The following is a 17135-nucleotide window of genomic DNA, read 5'->3' on the forward strand; positions in this document are numbered from 1 at the left end:
GGCAATAAGAGGTGAGCCCGGGAGACCAGGTTCCCCTACGTCCAATCAGAGTGCTGATGACACCTTCAGAGTACTGTGGAATTCAAAGAGCTTCAAAGAGGAATCCTGGTCAGCAGTTATTTCTGAAACTATATCTGAAACTGGAGTCTGGAGGGAGGAGTTGAGGACAGAGGGCTGGGAGAATTGTTGGGAGTCCATATAGGAGTCTGTTTGGGCCCAGATGGTGTGAGCCTGTGGAATGGCAGTTGTGATGGAGGGAACTATTAGGGTCAGGACTGGGTAAAGCAAATGAGGTAGAGCCTCATGCAGGGTGGGCTGTGGTTCAGGTGAGCCCAGTTGGATACGGCTGAGGTGGTGGTGGATGGGTGCCTGCCCCAAAATGGAAAGCACATCCTTGAGGGGACACAATGAAAGTGGGTATGACTTGATGCAATATCTGTCATAACTTTTGGTGGAGATGTCTAGCGCATTTTTGGATCCATGGATTGAGAGCTTGGAAGAGACCTGGCTTGCGGCTCTAGATGCAGAAGAGATTGGTGCCAAGGTGTAATGAGACATCATGAGCTAGGACAAAATGTCCTCTGAAAAGAGGAGAGAGGCCTGGGAAGGAGCCCATGTCCGTTTGGATGTACCATGCTCTCTATGCAGTGCAGGAGCTGAATGCCAGAAGACTGCGTTGGGAAACACTGTTTGGTTTGCTTTATTCTGTGTGCCTCCAGCCATTTCTGCCTCTCCCCTCCTGGGTGGGTTCAGGTTTTGTCTCCAAGTCCTCTTGAGACTCTGATGCCTTCTTTCCATCTGATCCTTCATAGCTTTGCCTACTCGGTTCATCGAAGAACTGAAGACTAAAGAGGCCACAGAAGGGGCCACGGCCACACTGAGGTGTGAGCTGAGCAAGGAAGCCCCTGTGGAATGGAAGAAGGGTCCTGAGACCCTCAAATCTGGAAACAAGTACAGCCTGAGGCAGGACAGGGCCGTCTGTGAGCTGGAGATCCGTGGCCTGGTCATGGCAGATTGTGGAGAGTATTCATGCGTGTGCGGGCAGGAAAGGACCTCAGCCAGGCTGAGCGTGAGGGGTAAAGACCATGTGTGGTCACCTGGACTGTGGCTTGTGTCTGCACATTATGTCCATGTCTGCACCTCTTGCCTCCATCTGTGCCCGAGTCCCTGTGGCTATTCTCTGGAGATCTGTGCTCTCTCCAATGGGGGTCCCTATGGTCTGCCAATTCCTCTTTGTCCTCAGCCTGTTGATGAGAACATCCCTTTTTACCTCCGTTCCCCTGGACAGTCTGTTCCTTTACTATTTCTGCTTCCCATTGTTTGTTCATCCTTTTGTTTCTCTGAAATTTGTGTCGTCTGTGGGGGTGTCCATGTCCTGTACTCAAAGTCCTCCAGATGGTTTGAAGTTTTCCTTGATTGTTTGGATCTTCAGCCCTGCCTGCCAAGTTCACAGAGTGTCTGAGGAACGAAGAGGCCTTGGAAGGTGCCATGGCAACGCTGCGGTGTGAGCTGAACAAGGCGGCTCCTGTGGCGTGGAGGAAAGGCCCAGAAACCCTCAGAGCTGGGGCCAGATACAGCATGAGGCAGGATGGGGCTGTGTGTGAGCTGGAGATCCGTGATCTGGACATGGCAGATGCTGGGGAGTACTCGTGTGTGTGCGGGCAGGAGAGGACTTCAGCCACGCTGACTGTGAAGGGTAAACACCATGTGTGGTCAGCTAGACCCAGACTGGCATCTGCCCATCCTCTCTGTGCTCTTCATTTCTCTGTACTCTGGTTTCCTGCCACCTTTATATTTTCTTTGCATGCAATTCCTCCTGATTCTCTGTCATGGTTCCTGGCTCCAATGTCACATATACACAGCCTGGAGCAAGAAAGCCAGAATCCACACATTTTGCTCAGCATGTCCAGCAGTATCCCATACCCATTTGGATGTTTTGTCTTCCCTTTTGTCCTTCATGTCCTGTCTTTTTCATGTGCTAAGAGAGTGTGATGTATCCATGTCTTTCTGACCCTCTCAGCCTTGCCTGTTCAGTTCATCCAAGATATGAAGGCCAAGGAGGCTACTGAAGGGGCCACAGTCATGCTGCAGTGTGAGCTGAGCAAGGTGGCCCCCGTGGAGTGGAGGAGGGGCCCCAAGATCCTCAAAGCTGGGGGCAGATACAGCCTGAGGCAGGATGGGACCATGTGTGAGCTGGAGATCCGTGATCTTGCTGTGGCAGATGCCGGGGAGTACTCGTGCATGTGTGGGCAGGAGAGGACCTCAGCCACGCTGACTGTGAGGGGTAAAGACCATGCGTGGTCACTTGGACCGTGGCTGCTGTCTGCATGCCATCTTTGTGCTCTCTTTCTTTTGTCGTCTCTGGTCTCACCATATCTGTGGTTATCCCTGTCCAAAGATTGCCTAGTCCCTGTCGTGGTTCCTGGCTGCTCTGTTGCTTGGTTCAGTGTCTAAGGGGAGCTCGTGTCTAGCAGTCTGCACTTGGCACTTCCAGCATATTTCCATTTGGCGGTTGTGTCTTCTATATGCATTGTCCTTGTCCTTTCTCTTTATTCTGCTCCAGAGCATCTGATGTTTTCTGTGTCTTTCTGACCCACCCAGCTCTTCCTGCTAAGTTCACAGAGTGTCTCAGGAATGAAGAAGCCACGGAAGGGACCACAGCCACGCTGCGGTGTGAGCTGAGCAAGGTGGCCCCTGTGGAGTGGAGGAGGGGCCCCCGGACCCTCAAATCTGGGGACAGATACAGCCTGAGACAGGACGGGGCCGTGTGTGAGCTGGAGATCCGTGGCCTGGACATGGCAGATGCTGGGGAGTACTCGTGTGTGTGCGGGCAGGAGCGGACCTCAGCCACGCTGACCGTGAGGGGTAAAGACCGTGTGTGGCCGTGTGGACCGGAGGGCATTCCTGACCCCCATCATATACTAGTCTGTGCCCCCACCAACTCACTCCCTCCTTGTCTCATTTGCCCTTGGCTTCCTTGTCTTGGCCTTCTGTCGGCGCTCGGGTCAAAGAACAGGTGTACCTCTTGGGCCTGGGGTACTGATTCTCTCCATCTCAGTAGGTGACAACTGTGGTGACCACGGAATCCCCACCTTGTGCCCCTCTCCCCATCAGCCCCAGTTTTAGTCTTCTTGTCACCTGAGTGTCCTCTGTGTGGTTCAGCCCAAGAGTCTCGTGTCCTCAGTAGGAAGCAGGTGCCCTGGGAGGGAGGTTGGTCCCATCGTCTAGCTCTGCATCTGGTCCCTGATTTCCACGCGTGGTATGTGGGTAGGACAGCACCATCCCACCATCCCGGCTCTGAGGGGCTTGACCCTGACCTGAGGACCAGAGGGGTGATAAGTCCTGAGCCGGAAATCTGAGGGAGACACAGCCTCACCTTGGGGGTCACGGCCCCAGCTTGGGGTATCAGGGGCCCCGCCTTGACCTGAGGGGACCCAGCCCCACTCGGGGCCTCAGGGGACACGGCCCCACGTTGGAGTCTGAGGGGCCCTGGGCCCCACCTCAGGCAGGGTCTGAGGGGGCGTGGCCCAGCTCGGGGTTGGGGGACCTGGCCCTGCCCTGCAGCTCCCCATGTGGAGGGCAGCCTGAGGGAAGGGCTGGGCGAGGTCAAGGCCCCACTCGAGGTGCAAACCTGGGCCAGGCCCAGACCCACACCTGGGCCCCCACACCTGGGCTGGCCGGGGCCTGGGCTGCCTGGGCTGAGCCTGGCTGGGTGTCAGGGGCTGCTGGGGCTGGCTGGGGCCTGGGCTGGCCTTGGTGCTGACCCTCTGCTCTTCCTGTGCAGCCCCCCAGGCGGCGTTCAGGAGGCCGCTGGACAGCCTGCAGGCGGAGGAGGGCTCCACGGCCAGTCTGCAGTGCGAGCTGTCTGAGCCAGCCGCCTCCGTGGTCTGGAGCAAGGGTGGCCTGGAGCTGCAGGCCGACGCGCGGTTGGATGTGCGGCGGCGGGGCGCTGTGGCAGAGCTGCTGCTGCGGGACGTGCGCCGGGAGGACGCCGGGGAGTACAGCTGCACCTGCGGTGCGCAGACCACTAGTGCCACCCTCACAGTCGCAGGTGGGCACTGACGCCAGGCCAGGCTGAAGACTCCAGCCTGGCGCCGAGCCTGGCACTGGGGACACGGCCGTGCCCTGGGGTCTGGGGACACAGCCCTGCCCTGGGGTCTGGGGGTCACAGCCCTGCCCTGGGGTCTGGGGTCACGGCCCTGCCCTGGGGTCTGGGGGTCATGGCCCTGCCCTGGTGTCTGGGGTCACGGCCCTGCCCTGGGGTCTGGGGACACAGCCCTGCCCTAGGGTCTGGGGTCACGGTCCTGCCCTGGGGTCTGGGGGATGGCCTTGCCCTGGAGTATGGGCGTCACGGCCCTGCCCTGGGGTCTGGGCGTCACAGCCCTGGCCGGGGGTCTGGGGACACAGCCCTGCCCTGGGGTCTGGGGGATGGCCCTGCCCAGGGTTCTGGGGGGGCCAGCCCTGCCCTGGGGTCTGGGGGTGATGGCCCTGCCCTGGGATCTGGGGGTGATGGCCCTGCCCTGGGGTCTGGGGGCACGGCCCTGCCCTGGGGTCTGGGGGTGATGGCCCTGCCCTGGGGTCTGGGGTCACAGCTCTGCCCTGGGGTCTGGGGGCCCAGCCCTGCCCTGGGACTGGCGTCCCTAGTCCGGCCCGAGGCGTGTGCTCTGGTGTGCTGGCAGGGAGGCCAGCTGGGTCTCCAGGCTGCCGGGGGCCTGGCCCTCAGGTCTGCCCCCTTGCCTCCCCCACGCATCCCAGCTGTGCCCGTGGGCTTCCTCCACGAGCTGCAGGCCCAGGAGGTGGACGAGGGCGCGACGGCGCGGCTGAGCTGCGAGCTGAGCCAGGCGGGCGCCAGCGTGGAGTGGCGCAAGGGCGCCCTGCAGCTGTTCCCCTGCGCCAAGTACCAGATGGTGCAGGAGGGCAGGGCCGTGGCACTGTTGGTGCGCGGCGCCGAGCAGGAGGACGCAGGGGACTACACCTGTGACGCGGGGCTCCGGCAGAGCACCGCCAGCCTCGTGGTCCGCGGTGAGCCCGCGGCTGCGCGCACCCGGCAGGGAGGCTCGGCCTCATGCCCCGGAGCTGGGGGTGGAGCTGGGTGCCGGGCCAGCCCTGAATGCCCTCTCCCCTGCACCCCAGCCCCCAGGCCCGAGTTCAAGACCCGCCTGCAGAGCACGGAGCAGGAGGTGGGCGGCGTGGCCCGGCTGAGCTGCGAGCTGAGCCAGGCAGAGCCGGGGGGCCCCGTGCAGTGGCTCAAGGAGGGCGTGGCCCTCCCCACGGACCCCAGGTATGAGGTGCGGCGCCAGGGGACCACGTGCGAGCTGCTGATCCACGGGCTCGAGGCCAAGGACACGGGCGAATATGCCTGCGTGGTGGGCGGCCAGAAGAGCTTGGCTTCCGTCAAGGTCAAAGGTGAGCCCTGCCCTTACAGAGCACCTGGCTGCCTCGATCACCCCCTCCAACCCAGTACTGCCCACCTGGGGACTCTGCGCCACATCTGCCCGGCCCCTGTCCCCGGCTCACCAGCTCTCCCCCTGCATCTCTGCGCTCTCCCCCATACTGATTCCTTGAGAGGGGTGGACTGAGGCTTCTGGCCCTGCACTCGGCCCTGCCTCCCGCCCAGCAGCTGGGTACCACCCCAGGCTCTGCCCCTGCAGAGTTGAGCTTCATGGGTGAGGAACGTTGGTGGCAGATGCTGTGCAGGGAGAGCCAGAGGGAGGCCAGGAAGGTTTCCTGGAGGAGGAAGGACGCGAGCCTGTCCTGGAAGCCTCTGATCTGGGGCCAGCCCCCAGGGACTTCAGTTTGGTGACAGGGTCCTCAACTCCTGGCCCTAGAGCCCGAGGTGACCATCGTGCGGGGGCTGTCTGATGCCGAGGTGCAGGCTGACGAGGATGCAGAGTTCAGCTGTGAGGTGTCACGGGCCGGGGCTACCAACGCGCAGTGGCGGCTGCAGGGCCTGCCCCTGCAGAGCAACGAGGTGACCGAGGTAGCCGTGCGGGATGGCCGCACCCACACACTGCGGCTAAAGGGTGTCACACCCGAGGATGCGGGCACCGTCTCCTTCCACGTGGGCCCCTGCACGTCCTCCGCCCAGCTCACCGTTCGAGGTAGGGGTCCCTACCTTGAGGCGGGCTGTGCGGCAGGCCCCTGCCCTGGTCACTTCTGCTCCAGACCGACCCTGGCCCCTGGGGTGGGTACGCAGGCCACAGCTTTTGCCAGCAGCCGGGAGGAGCTGCTTGCGGGTCTCCTATGTACTGTGTCTTCTGGGATTGGGCCAAGGTGCTGCTGGGGGCAGACCCCGGGAGAGTGGATGGGACGCCCTGAGGCTGACGGCCGTGCCCCTGTGTGCCCAGTGCCAGAGGTGGCCGTGGTGGAGCCTCTTCAGGACGTGCAGCTCACTGAAGGCCAGGACGCCCACTTCCGGTGCCAACTGTCCCGGGCCCCTGACCAGGAGGTGCGCTGGGCCCTAGAAGGGGTGGCCTTGCAGGCCAACGAGATGAACGACATCATGGTGGAACACGGCACACTCCATTTGCTCACCCTGCACAAGGTGGGTCTCACCTTGGACTTGCCTTCACCCTCTGGGAGCTTGACAGGCGAGAGCCCCAGGGAGGCTCCAGCCCTGTTGGAGAGGCTGTGGAAGCTTCCGATCAGTGTGGGCCTGCTGGGGCTGAGTATCTCCATCTCTGCTTTCATAGGTGACCCTCGAGGATGCTGGAACAGTCAGTTTCCAGGTGGGCTCGTGTAGCTCTCGGGCCCAGCTGAAGGTCACAGGTGAGCAGGTCCTCCTGTGCCCAGCCTGGCCCCTTTGCCTGCAGGTGCCCAAGTTTCCTTGGGTCAGCACCGATTGGTGACTGTTGGAGGTGGGATGTACCCAGAAACCCAAGCTTCCCAGCAGAGACCCTGCCCTGGGGCCAGCAATTGTCCAACCCCTGTCCAGGAAAGCCATGGCTGGGCCAGGCCACTGGGATGGGCTGCTGAAAGTTGCTTCAAGATTTCCTAGTATGGGTGGGGGGGCTGCCCTGAATTAGTGCTGTCCAAAGAGGAGGGCTGAGCCTGCCTGCCAAAGGCCTGGACCTTTAGACTGCCACCCCTGTGACAGAAACACTTGCATGCATACGTCTGTCCATGTTAACATACACCTGCACACTCAACAGGCCCACAAGTGGTAAGGTGATAGAATACCTGTGGGAATGCCCATGGCATATGAATGAACCCTTTTATATTGTACATAGCTTCAGGCATGCAAACGGTTTTAAGGACAGTGCCTTCAACTTGTGTTGCACCTCAACCCTGAGTGCCTGATCCTAAGGGCCTGCCTCCTGCTATCCTGCTCCTGGATCTCAAACTGGGGTTCACCGTCCAGCATCCATCCATCCACCATCCATGTATCCAAACATCCATCCACCATCTACCATCCATCTCCCCATCTCCCCACCATCCATCTACATTCATCCACCCATCTTCCATCCATCCATCCATCCATCCATCCACCCACCACCCTACCATCCATCCATCCATCCATCCAGCATCCATCTACCCATCTCCCACCATCCATTCATCCACCATCCATCTACATTCATCCACCTATCCACCATCCATCCATCCATCATTCTATCATCCATCCATCATTCATCTACCCATCCACTCATCATCCAACCACCCACCATTCCTCCACCCCTCATCCATCTATCCATCTATCCACCCATCATCCATCTATCCACCCATCATCCATCTATCCACTCATCATCTATGCACCATCCTTCTGCCAACCAGCCACCATCCATTCACCCATCTATCTGTCTATCCACCCACCACCCATCTATCCATCCATCTATCCATCCATCCATCTATCCATCCATCCATGCATTCATCAGACAAATCCTCTTAGCTGCTACTTTTGACCATGTTCCAGACTTTAGAGGACCAGATGTCATTTTGTCCCCAGGGAGCCCCCAGTCTGCTGTGAGAGTTGACCTTGGAGACAGAGTGTGTCTTGATGTCCCATGTCCTTCCCAAGTTGGCAGGGGGTAGGCTAACACAGTCGGTTCTGTGGCCTGTGGAGCTGGGAAAGGCTGCAGAGTGCCAGTACCCTCAAGTCGAGTGGTGGAAGAGGAGTTTTGTTGGTGGTCTGTGCCGGGGCAGGAAGGACCTGGTGCAGTCACTGCGGTGGGCAGCTGCATGGGGGTGGCATGGCACTGAGGGCTGGGCCTCAGCCCCCTCTGGCCAGGGGTCCCCAGCCTGAGTGAGCCTGTTCATTGATGGATGCTGGACCTGGCCCACACTGCCGTGTCTGGGGTCCCTGGGTGGGACCAGGGCACCAGTTGGTTTGAATGGGCACCTAGGTGAGTGATGTGGCAGGCGAGCTTTGGAACCAGTGCTGGAGACCGGAGTGGGAAGCTGGTGAAGTCGGGCCAGATGTTTGCTTGGGGGAGAGGGTTGAGGACCCAGTCGTGGTGGGCAGTGTGTGGCTGGTGTGGGGAATGGTGCATGCTGAGGAAGAACGTGGAGAAGGCCATCTGCAGGGGTGGGAGGGCAGCGGGCATCTTTGGAAGCTCTCCCAGCCACCCCTGCCCTCGACCTCCCTCCTCTTGTCCCAGTGGCATGAGGGGCAGGAGAAGTGTGGGAGGAGGTGGGCCGTTTCTATCTCTTGATGAGTTGTTCCCAGGATGACAGAGTGAGGTGCCTGTATGGGAAGGGGGCTCAGAGGCGAGTACACACGGGGGTACACAGGCTCTCCACCTGGGCAGAGGAAGAAGCCTTTGGTTTTTCCCAACTCTCCCCTGAGTCTCTCCTTTTCCTCCCTCACCGCGGTGGCGTTGGGGGTGGGGGCTGGCCGTGCAGGTGGCAATGTCCCTCAGTGCTGTAGGTCCCCGTCTGCTGCCCTACCTAAAGTGAGAGCAGGGCTGGGGGGCATGTTTGAAGGTGGAAAGAATGGAAAAGGGCATGGGTGGACAGCATGGAGTGAGCAGAGGCTGCACACAGCATCTCCAAAGCTTCCTGAGCTCAAGGAAGGTAGGGAGTTGTTGCCACTCAGCCAGAGGGCCCCTGAGTTTTAGGGTAGTAGGGGCCTCTAGAGACAAGAAGCATCTGCTTGCACAGCCCAGGTACAGAGGGCTCACTCCCTGAGGCCAAACCCGCACCTTTGAAGGGCAGGCCACAGTCTCTGCTTCCCCCGTGCTCCCTCCCCAGTTGGCTTGGAGAACGCCCCAGAGGCCACAAAGATCCCTAGCCATGGGGCTGGGGCCTTCTGAGAAAGATGCAGATGTTTGTCCTCGGTCTGTCTTCTGAGATTAGGCGATGTGGCCCCTGTGTCCCTCCTGGCCCAGCTGACCCCCAAAACCCTGCCCGGCCTCTCCTCTCACCCCATTTCGAACGTGGGGTGTGCAAGCACAGGGCCGTGAACTGAGCTTGGTGCTTCTTGGGCTGCCTGTGGGCTGTGGCCCCAGCCTCCCTCCAGGCCCTGCTGACCCCTAGACCCCCACTTCTCGTCCTGTCGCGCAGAGGCAGCGCTGTGCCTGGTGCGTGGCCTGCAGAACGTGGATGTCTTCGCGGGGGAGGTGGCCACGTTCTCCTGTGAGGTGTCTCGTGCCGGGGGGCCAGCGGCCCGCTGGTGGCTGGATGGGACCCTCCTCCAGCACGGCCCTCAGAGCGCCATCGCGGTGCGGGACGGGACCGTGCACTCGCTCACGCTCTCGGGCCTGGGGGTGTCCGACTCGGGCACCGTCACCTACCGGGCGGGGCCCCTGGTCTCCACGGCCAAGTTGTTGATCAAAGGTATCGGCTGACGGGCCACCCGCGCCCTCCCCGCCACGCCGCGCTTTGCCCCCTGCGCCTGCACGCTTCCCGTGGCTCCTGGGGAGGAGGGGTCAGGGCTCGTGCGTGGTCCAGCCTGTGTGGCCCTGGACTGGGCGTCCTCCGGGGCTCTGTCCCTTGGGATGCTCCGTTGCTCCTCCCAGCTTCATAAGCTCAAGGGGGAGAGGGGAGCCAGAAGGCGCACCCAGGGTCCCACGCGCACTGCCCCAGGTGCAGTGCACCTGCCTGCTCCCAGCCCCCTGGGGCTCAGCGCTCCGACAAAGCCCTGTCAGTGCTGGCTGTCCCCGCAGGCCTGGCTCCCAGGTGCCCCAGCCAGGGCTTGGGGCGACAAAGGGATGCAGTGAAAGAAGTCTTCCCCGGTTCCCTGGCCGCCACCCTGGGGCCCGCCTGGAATGGCTCCTTCATGCACGCGCCGTGTGCCCCCTGTGGGCTCCATTGGTCTCATGTCCGTCTAGAAAAGAGCTAGCCAGACGGGGGGCAGAGGGGCTGCCAGGAGCCCTGTTCACCCCGCTCCTGATCGGGGTGCTCCAGGCGCTCCGAGGACTGTGTCCCAGTCCTGCTGTGCCCGGTGCCTTCACTGATGGGCTTTCTCTGTGTCTCCCCGGACAAGGGGGCCATGGGACCCCTCCCTCAGGCGCCCGACAGGGTGGTGGTGCCGAGTGGCACAGAGAAGGCGGGTGCCGTGTGTTTCGTTGGTGCTGGTATTTGTTTAAGGTTAGAAAAGCAGTTCATGCTGCTGGAAATTGGGGGAGCTCATCCTGGCTTAGAGGGTCGTTTGTTGAGTAGAATTTCAGCAAGTGGAGATGAGATGGGGGCATTCACTTCAGGGGACCCCCGGGGAGGAGGAGCACGTGATGCTGGGCCGGGGGATGAGCTTTGTGAGGCCCCTGAAGTGGGGGACAATCAGAGATTGGGGGGGTGCACATGGTAAGACTCCTGGAGAGGGGCAACCTGGGCTGCAGGGGGTGCTGCTGTGAGGTCCCCGGAGGGGCAAGCTGGGGTGGGGGTCGGGATCAGCTTGCCGAGCAGAGGCTCTGGGTCCCCAGCGCTCTTAGGAGGGGGTACTCTGTGCCCTGTGGGCAGAACCCTGGAGAGGGAGGTGGGTGGCCTGGGCCCGGAGAGCAGAGGGCCCCCGAGGTGAGGATTTGCCCGCAGGGAGGGCCCTGGCCCCGGGTGGCTCCATCTCCTTGGGCAGCAGGATGAGAACAGGTCATGCCAGTGTGGCAGTTTCCCACACCCTGCCGTGTCTGGCAGCGCCCAGCACCCCTGCTCATGTGGTGGCTCCCCAGTCACACCCCGTTGTGGACGTCCCCCAGCCCCGGGTGGTCTCCCCCCATGCCCGCTGTGTCCAGCACCCTCCCCATGGCAGTGCTCCACCCGCCAATAGTCCCCCCGATGCTTTGCCATGCTCAGCGCCCACTCCCCCCGGGCCCGCCCCCCGCATTCTGCAGCCCCACGCTTGCCGCCCGCGCTTGCCACTGCTGATGCCACGCTCGCCGGTGGCGGACGGGGGCCGTGCTGGTGCCGCCGCGCTGACACGTGTCCCCGGCGTGTTGGCTGACAGATCCCTCGGTGGAAGTGGTCAGCGCCATGCGGGACCTGGTGGTGGAGGAGGATGGCGTGGCCGAGCTCCTCTGCCAGTACTCGCGGCCCGTGCAGGCCACGTGGAAGATGAATGAGCAGGAGGTGCGCGCCGACGGGCGTCGCGTCGTCCTAGAGCAGGACTGGAACGTGGCCAGGCTGACCATCCGGCCTGCCTTGCCCAGCGACAGCGGCATCTATTCTTGCGAGGCCGCGGGCACCCGCGTGGTCGCCCTGCTGCACGTGCAAGGTGAGGCCGGCAGGCAGGGACAGCCAGGGCACAGGCGGATGGGGGCAGAAGCCAGGCGCCGAGGAGTGAGACTGCTTGAGGGAAGAGCGCAAGACCGAGGCATGCAGCTGCGTGCTCCAAGCATCTTTCTGGGTGCAGCTGGACGGTCTGAACCCTTAGCCTGAGCCCTGCGGGTGGCTTTGGTCAACGTTGTGCTGGACCTGAGCCTCCGCTTCGGCCACACCCCCTCCCCCAATCCTGGGCTGAGGCTGCTTCTCCAGGCTTTGCCTTCAGAACACCTGAGTGGAAGGCAAAAGGCTGGCAGCCGGTGGGGAGGGCAGGCCTTGCCAGGAGAAGTGGACAAATGGACAGGAGGGTCTTGGGCCAGTGGTGAGCCTGTGTCCTGTGGCAGGAGAGCTGAGCTCCCCGGTCCCAGTGTGCCCCCTTCCTGGACAGCATGCCACTCTCTCCCACCCCAGAGTCCCCATCTGTGCCTTGGTAGCAGCACGCTGCTGGGACGACCAGCTGGGGCTGCGGATAGGGGAGGGATGTGAGACATGGCCCCCCAGGGAGGCTGGCATTGCTCGGGTCACTTCCTGTTTGAAAACCCTGAGACAGTCCTCAGCGGGCAGGTGAGCTGGAGGTGGGAGGCCACGGTCAGGGGTCGTCCAAGCCAGAATGAGCAGGGTAGGACCGGGTCCCAGGCCACTGGCTGCCTCTGATGTCACCCCCTTGATTCACGTGCTAGTCTTTTTTTTTTTTTTTATTTTTTTATTCATTTTTAAAAAATACTACATTCAAAAAATATGAGGTCCCATTCACCCCACTGCCCCCACCCCCCACGCCCCCACAGCAGCACTCTCTCCCATCATCATGACACATCCGTTGCATTTGGTAAGTACATCTCTGGGAATCGCTGCACCTCATGGTCAATGGTCCACATCATAGCCCACACTCTCCCACGTTCCATCCAGTGGGCCCTGGGGGGATCTACAATGTCCGGTAATTGTCCCTGAAGCACCACCCAGGACAACTCCCAAGTCCCGAAAACGCCTCCACATCTCATCTCTTCCTCCCATTCCCCGTACCCAGCAGCCACCATGGCCACTTTTCCCACACCAATGCCACATTTTCTCTGTGGACCTTGGATTGGTTGTGTCCACTGCACATCTGTGTCAAGAGGGGGCTTAGATTCCACATGGATACTGGATGCAATCCTCCTGCTTTCAGTTGTAGGCACTCTAGGCTCCATGGTGTGGTGGTTGACATTCTTCAACTCCATGTTCGTGCTAGTCTTTTTAGCACTTTTCCTTATTTATTTATTTCTACGGGGAACAAAGCAGGCAGAAATTCCTCCCTTCACTGGGCTGCTGGCAGTGCAATGGGAAATGGGAGAAAAAACCAGATAACTGAGGATGAGCCCTAGTTTGCCGATGGCTGTGAAAAGGGCCGTGGAGAGAAGCAGTGCAGGGGGTGGAGGGTAGGGCGAGGCTGCCCTGCTAAACCGGGTGAGCCGGGGCAGCCTCCCTGGGAAGTGCCATCCGAGCCGGACGCGTGGACGTTGCAGGGAGAGAACTCGGGGCGGGGGGCAAGGTCAGCAAGCTCTGGCATGGCAGGGAGGGCCAGGGCGAGGCATCGGGGACGCGGTCTGGGCTCCTCGCAGCCACGGTGAGGATTCGGGCCGCTGCCCCCAAGCAAGGTGGGACTCCACGGGCGGTTTCGAGCAGAGAGGGACAAGCTGAGACTCATTGCTCAAGACGCCCTTGGAGCCCTGTGGAGAAGGGCGTGGATGGGCGGGGCGGGGGCCAGGCTGTGCTCAGGACCTGGTGGTGGCTTTAAAATCTAGGATTGCGTTGGAATCCGTTCTTGTTGGTGCGAGGAGTGTGTGGCAGAGAGGCAGGGAGGCAGGGCTGGTCCGCTTCCCCCCTCTGCCTGGTGGGGCCCTTCCGGCAGCTTCTGGTTGTTTCCCTCTGTCTGTCTTCGCTGTCTGGAGCCGACCTCTCGGGCCATGTGGGAGACGTGCATTTCCTCAAACCTTTGGAGCTGGGATTTCCCGTGAGGGGAGAGAGGCTGGCGTGGGGGCCGGGGGCTGGGGCCGGGCACGAGCAGCCGAGCCAGGGAGAGGCTCGCTGGGGACGGGCGAGGGGCTCTGCCTGCTGGAGGCAGCATGCCCAGGGCAGCTGCTTCTCTTTCTCTAAAGCGACCCCTGTTCCCTGGGATGTGCCTCGGCCCTGCTGGACGAGCTGGGAAGGAGCATCAGGGCTGCCTCCCGAACCCAGCACGCATTCGGCACTGGGGGCTCCCACCCCTGCCCCTGGCTCCGTGACTGCCGTGCTTCCCTCTGTCGGGCGGGTTGAGGCCAGACCCCTCCCCAGCAGCTAGGCCAGCTCTGAGTCACTGGATCTGGCACTCACTCGGCCCCCTTTCCCTGCTGGGGCCGGGTTCCCTGCTGCACCCCATGCACCTGTCACCCATCCCCTCCTGCCTGCACATGCCCCTGCCCACTTCAGTTGCCCTGCCTAGCCCGTCCCTCGAGCTCCTCCTCCTCCAGGAAGCCAGTCTGCTGCTCAGTCCATCGGTGGTTCCACTCTTGGGCTTTGGGGGCCCTGGGAGAAGTTGAGCCAGCCGTGGCCAGTGGCAAGCGTAGCGTAGGCAGTGTGTGTCTAGCCGCTTAGCTCGTTGTGGGAGCACGGTTCCTCCTGTGAAAGACGTGGCTGCCAATTAAAGACCTGTGTGTGTGTGTGAATGCAAGAATTAAAGAGAAAAGGGGGGATCAAAGGCGAGGGGAGGCAGCCAGAGCTGGCACCAGGTGGGCCGAGCGTCCTGGGAGCCATGGGGATGTGCGCCTGGCAGCTCGTGGGTGATGGAAGGTGCAGGCATCCTTTTAGCCTGCGTGGTGGCACGGAGTGGCTGAGGAGCACAGCTCAGAGACTCCAGCCTGGGCGGATCCCAGCTGCGCCGTCGCCGAGGCTCTCATCTCCCGAGCCTCAGTTTCCCACCTGCAAGGGGATTGCACCGCGGGGCACCGGGGGCGGTCGGCAGGGCACTGGGGCCACCGGGTGACCATGGTTGCTGCACCAGGGCTCCACCAGGCACGGCCTCCCGCAGCGCTTCTGCTGGGGCTAGGCCCTCCGTTCAGCCCCTGGTGGTTCACGGAGCCGTTTCGCGGTGAGATCGCGGAGGGCGGGGCGATCGGAGGAGGCAGGGTGGGCCCTGAGGCTGCGCCCTCTCTCCTCGCAGCCAAGAACACGGTGGTGCGGGGCCTGGAGAACGTGGAGGCGCTGGAGGGCGGGGAGGCGCTGTTCGAGTGCCACCTGTCCCGGCCCGAGGTGGCCGCCCACAGCTGGCTGCTGGACGACGAGCCGGTGCACAGCTCGGAGAACGCGGAGATGGTCTACTTCGAGAACGGTCTGCGGCACCTGCTGCTCCTCAAGAACCTGCGGCCACAGGACAGTTGCCGGGTGACCTTCCTGGCCGGGGACATGGTGACCTCGGCGTTCCTGACCGTCAGAGGTGACCTCGCTGCAGCCGGCCGACCCGCTCCGTGGGAAGGCAGGAGGGCTGGGAGCCCGGCGGTGGGGGCAGCCCTCGGTGCCCGGGACCCCTTCCCCCAGGCGTGGCCCAGCCAGGCGCACCCTCTGCCCCGAGCTCACGCCGCCCTCTGCCCGCAGGCTGGCGCCTGGAGCTCCTGGAGACGCCACGCGACGTGCAGGTGCGAGTCGGCGGGCGTGCCAGTTTCAGCTGCACGCTCAGCGAGCCGGTGCCCGTGGGCGAGGCCTCCTGGTACATCAACGGGGCTGCCGTCCAGCCTGACGACCCCGACTGGACGGTCAGCGCCGACGGAAGCCGCCACGCCCTGCTGCTGCACAGTGCCCGTCCCCACCACGCCGGGGAGGTCACCTTCGCTGCCCGCGATGCCGTGGCCTGTGCCCGGCTCACCGTGCTGGGTGGGTGGCCACAGGGGCCCTTCTGGGGGGGCGCGATGAGATGTGCTCCGAATGGACGGTGTGGAGTCCGGGGCTTGGGTCCTCGCTGACCAGCCCCGGCTGAGCGTTTGATGTGGTCACTTCCAGCCCCTGGGTGGACTGGCCCCGTGCCTGCGGCTTAGGGCGTTTGCTCCCGCTCACCCACTTCTCCCTGAGGCCTCGGCTCACTGGTCGGTCCTTTCTCTAAAGCAGCCCTGGGCTCCGACCGCTGGCTCCCCCGGGGTCCCAGAACTGGGGCAAGCCTCTCCCACCTGGGCATGGCCACAGCCCCGGGCATTCCTGAGTCCCCCTGCGAAGTCCTGAGGCCAGGCCAGGCCTCCTCGGCTGCCCAGGGCTGACCTCGGCACAGCCAGGGGCCAAGGGCAGCAGGAACGAGCTGGGCAGGCTCCAGGTGGCGGGCTCCGTCTTGCCGCATGGCTGCCAAGGGTCCCGGGGGCTCTCGGTGTGGGCCACACACTCCAGGTGCAGGAGACTGCACGCCCACGCCACTGGCCTCTGTCACACATACTCACCCCAGTGACCTTCAAACACCCGCGACCTTCAAGTCAGGCCTAGCACAGTTGGGACACTTGGGCCGAGCCACACACTGGCCACCTGGGAGGCGGTGCCATCGGGGCACGACCCCTCCCCTGTGGTCAAGCCAACTCCCCTCACTGCTGGGGGGCTGTGTTGGTGGGTCGGGGCTGGGCTGCCATCCCGGGGTGCCGACCCCTGGCAGCTGTGCTCACTGGTCACCCCCGGCCCACAGGCCTCCCGGACCCCCCTGAGGACGCCGAAGTGGTGGGCCGCAGCAGCCACTCTGTGACCCTGTCCTGGGTGGCCCCTGCGAGCGATGGCGGTGGGGGCCTCTGCGGCTACCGGGTGGAGAGGAAGGCGGCGGCCACGGGCACGTGGGAGCTGTGCCACGAGCTGGTGCCCGGGCCGGAGTGCGTGGTGGGCGGCCTGGTCCCCGGCGAGGCCTACCGCTTCCGCGTCGCGGCCGTGGGGCCTGCTGGCGCCGGGGAGCCCGTGCACCTGCCGCAGACCGTGAAGCTCGGTGAGTCTCCCAGGGGCCGCGGGGCCCGAGGCCACGTCCGCTTCTGCTCCTGGGGGCAGCCCAAGCCTGGGAAAGCCCAGGAGGGCTCTTGATGGGCGTGTAGAGCTCCCCGGGGTGGAGGGGTCGGGCTCCAGACCCCGGGGGCAGCCTGCCCTCCGCCCACGGACGCTGTCTCCCTACAGAACCCATGGAACCTGCGACCCCGCCGGCCGTGAGCCGGGAGGCTGTCGCTGGCGAGGACGTGCGCCTGGAGTGCGAGGTGGCGGCCGAGGCCGACGGGGTCATCTGGCAGAGGGGGACGGAGCGCATCCAGCCGGGCGGGCGCTTCGAGGTCCTCACGCAGGGTGGGCGGCAGACGCTCGTGATCCGGGGCTTCTCGCCAGAGGACCAGGGCGAGTACCGCTGCAGCCCGGCCCGGGGCCAGCTGCCCGCCGCAGCTGCCACCTTCCAGGGTGCGTCCCCCTGGGGGCAGTGGGTGGAGTCCCTCCCCCTG

General features: G+C 63.1%; 1 protein-coding gene across 1 annotated transcript in view; it reads left to right on the forward strand.

Annotated features, from left to right (window-relative positions):
- The window catches only part of OBSCN (obscurin, cytoskeletal calmodulin and titin-interacting RhoGEF), a 227076-nt gene that overhangs the window by 143942 nt on the left and 65999 nt on the right, over positions 1–17135 (forward strand). The window contains 16 exon segments of the mRNA XM_058286343.2: positions 813–1076; positions 1433–1696; positions 2021–2284; positions 2602–2865; positions 3785–4051; positions 4756–5022; positions 5134–5406; positions 5829–6101; positions 6348–6544; positions 6693–6768; positions 9499–9771; positions 11375–11641; positions 14861–15133; positions 15292–15567; positions 16355–16642; positions 16825–17094. Coding sequence (XP_058142326.2) covers positions 813–1076; positions 1433–1696; positions 2021–2284; positions 2602–2865; positions 3785–4051; positions 4756–5022; positions 5134–5406; positions 5829–6101; positions 6348–6544; positions 6693–6768; positions 9499–9771; positions 11375–11641; positions 14861–15133; positions 15292–15567; positions 16355–16642; positions 16825–17094 — 4056 coding nt within the window.

Source organism: Dasypus novemcinctus, chromosome 2, assembly GCF_030445035.2.
Source record: "Dasypus novemcinctus isolate mDasNov1 chromosome 2, mDasNov1.1.hap2, whole genome shotgun sequence".
Taxonomy (NCBI): domain Eukaryota; kingdom Metazoa; phylum Chordata; class Mammalia; order Cingulata; family Dasypodidae; genus Dasypus; species Dasypus novemcinctus.